The sequence below is a fragment of the Acipenser ruthenus genome, chromosome 12, assembly GCF_902713425.1.
Source record: "Acipenser ruthenus chromosome 12, fAciRut3.2 maternal haplotype, whole genome shotgun sequence".
Taxonomy (NCBI): Eukaryota; Metazoa; Chordata; class Actinopteri; order Acipenseriformes; family Acipenseridae; genus Acipenser; species Acipenser ruthenus.
Genome location: NC_081200.1, coordinates 8439480 through 8446642, shown reverse-complemented (window position 1 = coordinate 8446642; position 7163 = coordinate 8439480). Strand labels below are relative to the sequence as shown.

General features: G+C 36.7%; 1 protein-coding gene across 6 annotated transcripts in view; it reads right to left on the bottom strand.

Moving 5' to 3' along the window:
- Positions 1–2580: 2580 nt before the first annotated feature.
- Positions 2581–7163, bottom strand: part of LOC117417278 (transcription factor Dp-2-like) — a 29806-nt gene continuing 25223 nt past the window's right edge. For all 6 annotated transcript variants that reach the window (XM_034029303.3, XM_034029304.3, XM_034029306.3 and 3 more), the window contains 3 exons: positions 6942–7108; positions 5189–5297; positions 2581–4655 (listed from right to left, as the gene is read on the bottom strand). In XM_034029303.3, coding sequence (XP_033885194.1) covers positions 4460–4655; positions 5189–5297; positions 6942–7108 — 472 coding nt within the window. In that variant the 3' untranslated portion in view covers positions 2581–4459. The remainder of the gene's footprint in view (positions 4656–5188; positions 5298–6941; positions 7109–7163) is intronic.

Below are 7163 nucleotides of genomic sequence, written 5' to 3'. Positions count from 1 at the left end.
TTGTTTAGTCCTAGCTCGGTAACAGTAACAAAATAAAAATGATGCATTCAGGCAAATCAGGCCCAACATGCAGAAGAGGCAAGTGAGTCCCAGCAAACAGTATTTTTTTTTCATCATTAATTCATGAAACATACAGTAAAGAGCTTAACACCAAATCACAAAACATTCTTTGAAGTGGTATTCCTGTGTATGAAAAAGCATTAGTTTAAAAAATAAATACAGCCAGAGCCAGTAAAAAAAAGCGTGCTTTATATATTGAGAAAGCTTGGAGTCACTGGGTTGAAACTACAATCAAGCCACTTATACATGCTTTACATCACTGCTATTTTTAACTGTTGTGTGTTGGCTGCCACTTCACTGTTGCTAAGACCCTGTAGAAATGAGAAGAATACCTGCAGGGTCTTCTCCTTGTTAAACAATGAATGAATGATACATGTAAATCCACAAGATTACCAGATAGTGGGACAGTTCTACTTAGATGACATATAAGCCAATATGTCCTGAATTGGGAAATGGACATCTTAAACTACTCATGAGACAGCTTTCATGACTGATTCATTATGAAATCTCAATGTCACACTACAAGGTGGTTAAGGTACCTAGCCTAGCCTCGCTTGTGTCTAGTCCTCTTTATTCTTAAATTGAAATACAGTACTGAATGTCATGAAGAGGGACACTATAGCTGTCATAGAATACAAACAAACACAAATATAAAGCACTCTGATGTTGTTGTGGTGTGGCTTTGATATTGTGCAAATTAAACTTTGTTAATTTTAATCTTCTTTAGCGTCATTTTAATCTGTTCTTTTCAAACAGATTTCACTTTAAGCAGCTTTCTACTGCATGATTCACAGAGATTAGCAATGCCCCAGTTTATGTCCACTTTAAAAGTAAAATATGTTCTAGTTGCACTGCAAATAATGTGCACACTTGTCCCAAAATCTTAAGTTTACAGACTGGACCTGCCAACCAGATGCATTCAGGTTTTAATATATTTGATATCCTTGACATTGTTAACCTTTAGAAAAACATTATTGTTTGTAATTATCTTCGACGAGGTGTTCTGTTAAAGGTTAATCAGTGTCTTCACTGGTCTTATTAAAGAACTGCATTATGGGGCTCCTGGCGCATCCAGTAAAGGTGCTCCGCGTGGCGTGCAGGATGTGCCCTATAACCTGGCGATTGCAGGTTCAATATCATTGCCGACCGTGATCGGGGGTGGCGCACAATTGGCCGAGTGCATAGGGAGGGCTAGGTCAGCAGGGCAAGCCACGGTTCACCGCGCACCAGCAAACCGTGGCTGACAAGCCGCCTGCGGGTCTGCAGTGTAGCCATTCAGATCCGTGTTGTCCTTCGGCACTATAGGTCTGATGGCTTCGCTGTCGATCCGCAATGCGAAAAAGAGACGGCTTGGCTGGGACACGTTTCGGAGGACGCGTGTCAGCCGCCGTTTCCCCGAGTCGACCGGGACTAATAACACAATTGGCAATTTTAAATTGGGGAGAAAAATGGGGTAAAAATCATTGGCAACAACTAAAATTTAAAAAATAAAAAAATTAAAAAAAATGCATGATTACAAAAACAGTTCTCCAGAGCAGACACAGAAATCAACTAAACAGCAAACCATGCCACTACAACCGTGGTACTCAATTGTTCCTCTTTCAATCCATTTCAGTCCGGGACTGCGTTCCATCTGTGTCCTTAATTATTGAATTGAGCATCCCAGATCCCATATATATAATTAAACTTGTGTAAAATGGATATAAGAACTAAGCGAACTTACTAAAACTGAAACCAAATTGAAGAAACCGATGGAAGACTGCTTTAGTAAACGCCTTGGAGTGGTGAGAAGAATACATACCAAACCTATTTTTTAACCCTGTCTATGACACACATCTCTACAGTAGACTTGGTTTCACTTACAACTAGATATCTAAACTATCATGTCATTTTTAATTTTTCACTTTACCCGCATCCCCACACAAACACACTAATTTTCTTCTATCAACATAACTCACCTCTTTTGATACTTTTATTCCCCAATTCTCAAGGGCTCTGCATGCATAAGCTGTCATTGCTTGGTGGAGACCACAAAAACTAGACTAATTTATCAGCCCATGGAAGTAATGTAACTTCAATGTCATATACAAAATATTATGATAATATGTAAACAGTGTATAACATACAATATGCTTCACACTTGGGAGGTAAACGGTACAAAAGGGGGCCCAAGTTGATGTCTGGCTCTTTCAAGAGGGGGAAAAAAACACACACACACACACACACACACACACAGAGGAAGGCACAAGGCCCACTGGCTTATCCTATAGTTTGGTAAATGTTTAACAACCACAGTGTCTCTAGCTTTTATAATTCTTTCTACAAAATGTCCTCTTTCTGAAGAAAACCACATGAACCTGCAAATACAGGCTGTGTACAGCTGCAAAGTTTATCAAGGCCGCCAGGGTACAAAAAAAAAAAAAAAAAAATCAGTAAGCGCATATAATACAAAGCCCTTGTCTGGCTAGCTGTGTATGCACTTCAGAAATCCCACCTGTAGCACAACACAACTCTGATGAATTAAATACAGTACAGCTTTTATTAACATGGTATAAAAATAGTGTGAAAAAGAAACGGGCTACTATTTACAAATTAAGCCAATGAAGATCGTTTTTCCTACTAGTGCCACCATTCTGCAGTGTTCATTAAAATAATTTGCTGACCAAAAAAATTGAATTAAATTTTCTTTTACCCATCAGGGGTGTGAAACCTTCCACTGCAGCTCTCTGTTTCAATCATGTTATACATTTTTTTTTTTCATGTAAACTGGACCAATTAAAACTGCATCAAAGCCCTAAAGTATTTACTTTTTTAACTGTATATAATAAACCTGAAGGGGAATGTCCAGGACCATAATTGGGCACCCAAGCTCTATATGGATAGGTTTAACCAGGATGTGCCAACTTGCTATTAGCAAGAAGCAGTCCACTGGTTGGCAACAATATCGGTAGAAACTAGTTACTTAGGACTCCATTTCCTTCAAAGTCCCATAATGCATTGTCACACAACTACCATCAAATGGATTCCCATGGGATCACTGTCAAATATGACATGACATTGTTTTGAATACCTAATAACATTTCACAGAAAACAAAATACATTAACTACATAAACTAATCCAAAATCAGGTTTGAAAAAATAAACTTCTGTGCCACATTACTGGACAGAACTTATTATTGTTCTGTATTATTATTATTATTTTTTTTTTTTAACCATTTCAGGTCAACATGTAAAAATGTGATTTATAAGACTGATAAGGAGTAAAGAGGTGTATAAATGTGCTAAATACAAAAATAACATCATATTTTAAAGGAAAAAAATTATATTATACATTTACATTTTTTGCAGCAGGTACACACACATGAATTTTGAAAAACAGCAAATCTGTGCATTGTTTCTGAGAAAAGCTTCTGATCTTAAACAGTTTTAACAGGGAACAAAAGAAAAAAAAAAGAGAGGGGGTAGTATAACATGTATTGGTTGCCAGCTCAAAAGAAAAGGCAATGGGGTACAGGAAGGTCTGGAGTTAGCATAAAAGAACAAGGAGGAAGGAGGGGAGAACACAGCAAAACCCTCCAGATTAAGCTTCACCTTTGTATTTTAATTAGTTTCACTCATAGCTGCATAACTATAGGGTTCTTTTCACACACTACAGACTAGTTAGCTCAAATATTAATCTGACACATACAAATAAAAGTTTTCAACTGATAACAAAAGAAATACTGTAAATATTATATTCATTATAATATTAATAAAATCCTTTTTTTTTCTTTTCTTCAAATGGTTGATTTTCTTTCTTTTTAAAAGGAAGTTTGAAGCCCCTGGTTTTGGGATTCTTGATCTTGAGTGATTTTTCCCCCTCATTCTTTTGTTTAGTTTTTTTGTTAGATAATATAGAAGATTTAAGGGAGGACACAAGAATCAAACAATAAAGCAGCATTAAATCAGCACAAAAATAAAACATAAAATAAAAAAGATTCTAGGTCAGAATTAAGAAGTCAAAAGACAGTCAGGTAAATGTTCCTTAAAAATACTTATACAACTACAAACTAAACAGAAGACTCCACAATCTGTCTCATTTTGAATGTAAGGGGAATTATGAGAAGTTTATGACATGCGAATACCAGATTTAAGCCTTCAGGAGATATATTTAGGTTTGTCCCCTTCTGCCCACCCACCCCTGTCCTCTAACTACAGGAGCAGTTTGGTATTTGCTTGCCCTGATAATGTCCTTACTTTCTAAATACTGCACTTTAATACTTTTACTATCAAACCGCAGTCTTTCAACTATACTGTGAACACATAGCTTTCAAAAGACGACAAACTGGGAATGGTGACAAACAGCTTAAAATAAACCAGAAAAGCAGCTTAATTTCTTCTTCCCAGTCATCTTCTCTACTTATTCTGGAGACGAGGAGTCTTCATCTTCATCTTCATCCTCGACATCATCGTCATCGTTGAAGGAGCATGGCGTCTCTCCACGCGACTCTGAGTAATGGGATGTCGTTGTGCTACTGGACTGACGGCTGCTGCGGGTCAGGCACTGTCCGGTTGTTAAGGCCACTTCAGTGTTGGCACAAAGTTCTGGGTTTGAGCTGTGGACATAACAAAAACAATCTGGTTTAGGAAAAGAGATATAGGCACCAATTCAAGTAGACAAATGCCTCCATCGGGTGAAAAAAAGCAAAGCAAAACCAAAAACAATTTTTAAACGTTCAAACTGAGCTAAACAGTCTATACAATTAAGAACAATCTAAATAGAGCAGAAATAGTTTGGTATTTATATAACAGTTTGGCCTAACAAAAAAAAAAGTATAACTTGTGATGGTTTGTGTGGGGAATTTGTTTTACTCAGACTGGCGTACTAATTATCTTTGAATCCCAGAAAAGATCATTGTCCGCTAACCAAAACATTAAAAAAAAAATTTAAAAAATCCAAAACCTATGGAGTACTGTAGTAATCTTTATACATATGTGCACTAATATACAAACGTAAATGTTTGGTTTTTAATGTCTAAAACGTAGGGAATTAAACAGAATATACACACCTGCATTAATAACATATAGATCTGAAACAGCAAAAGCTTTTAAGGGTTTTCTTTGTTGAAACACCTGTTAAAAAGTGTACCTTATATGAGCTGTGGAGGCAGTGCTTCCAGTGACCAAGGCTGTCAGTGTCGGTTCTGAATTACCAGTAAACTGGTCGTGATTTAACCAGGATGGTCCAGCAGTCATGCCTAGCGAAATAAAAACTTCTTTGTCAACACATTTCCAGCTGTCCCTATTTCAGTCTAGCAAAGATCCATGAATTATAATCAATATGCTTGCCAGAAAAGGATGTGCAGATTTTTATTTCTGCCATGTATCCTCTTGTGCCTTTATGCTGTCCTAGTTTTATTTTGAAGACATATCTGCTGCAGGTTGAGTTACCTGATGTTCAACACCAGTTGAGATCAGAACCTGTGTAGTGGAAACACAAGAACGCAGATGCATCTTGTGATGAACTGCATGGATGCTAAAGCATATGGAAATAATTACATTACCACTGCAGACTAAACCACTATAAACACTAGAAAAGTGCTCCTGCTGCAATCTCTACAGGTATGGATCAGTCCCAACAGTGAAAAGATAACAAAACTAAATCTTTTTTTTACCTGTTTTTTTTTGCGCAATCCACCCCTTTCTTTATCAGAAACTATCTAGAATAGACCAAACACTTTTGAGAGTTTGAAGAATGTATGAAACTCAGCTGTAAAGATAGTTCTAAGTGAACAAAATGTTCGAACTAAATGCACAGCTGCAAGGAATGCTGCTAAATAGATTTTTTTTTTTATAACTGAGAAAATGTCACAGTGTGTACTTGATAGTTTACATAAACATTCCCATGATTTTCTCTCTTTGTTAGCGTTACAGCAAGCACAGCAGTTCTGCTTATTGAAGTAATCCTCATCCTACCATTAGCCTCACAGTAATACTAGCTGTTTTAATGGACTTGTTTTCTAGCAGGGGATTTAAAAGCGGATTTTCAAAAACTGTGTGCATGAGCACCCAAATAAAGTGAGTACAGTAGCTCCCTGTAAGTGCTGAATAAAAGCAAATCACTGCCAGCCGAATGGAGAGAAGCAAGAGGGCTTAACTTGAATGTTAATTAACGATGTGTTGCAAATGGTGGTCATGGAAACTACAAGAAAGTCTTCTGCACCCTACCAGTCTGCAGAGAAAATCCAGCACAAAACGGCACGTCTGAATGGGTTAAGATTTATAAAGCTGGTCCTTATTTTTGTCATTGCTATGTATTCTGGGCTTTGTTTGAAAAACTAAAAACATACACATCTTGCACCACACCTACAGCATGAAGAATAGCACATTATAACAGCCAATGCATGACTTCAACAGGAATGGAAAAGTAGTTCCCCAATCAGGCATTTTCACTGCAAGTGACCTACATTTTCAATATGTGGAATAATTTCTTGTAACAAATGCTGAGCTATGTTTGATCAAATTCATACAAGCAGTGTTTGCAACATATTGTCTTGAAATACTCAGGAAATCAGGCCAAAGCAGGCAGAGTAACACATTTTTTAAAAGTTTATTATTTATTTTTTTTCATATAAACTATGCACCAAATTAAATTATTAACTAACAAGACCACCTAATAATAATAATAATAATATTAAAGCTAATATAGTTAATAGTACAGGGATGCATTGCAGTCTCACCTATTCCAGGTTTTAATATAAGCCAGCTGTGTCTTAATAAATTCTAAGATCAAATAGATCAAACTGCTTTGCAATGGGAGTCCTATTTCCATCCCTGTAGTATATTAAAAACGGTATGGAATTATTCACAACAGTAATAAAAAAATAATAAAACATACCAACCTGTGACATAGCTTTCCAAAGACTTTGGCACCAAGGATTTTGCAATTTTCAGGTTCTCTGAAGAACATTTTCCAGACTCCAAGCCAAAGGACATTCCCATCCGTTTGAGCACCTCGATATCATCATGAATCTCAAACGTGTTGTCAAAATTAAAGAGGTATTCACATCTACATTGAAATAATGAATGGCGGTTCGGGACCAGTCAAGCACACTAGCTTGAGT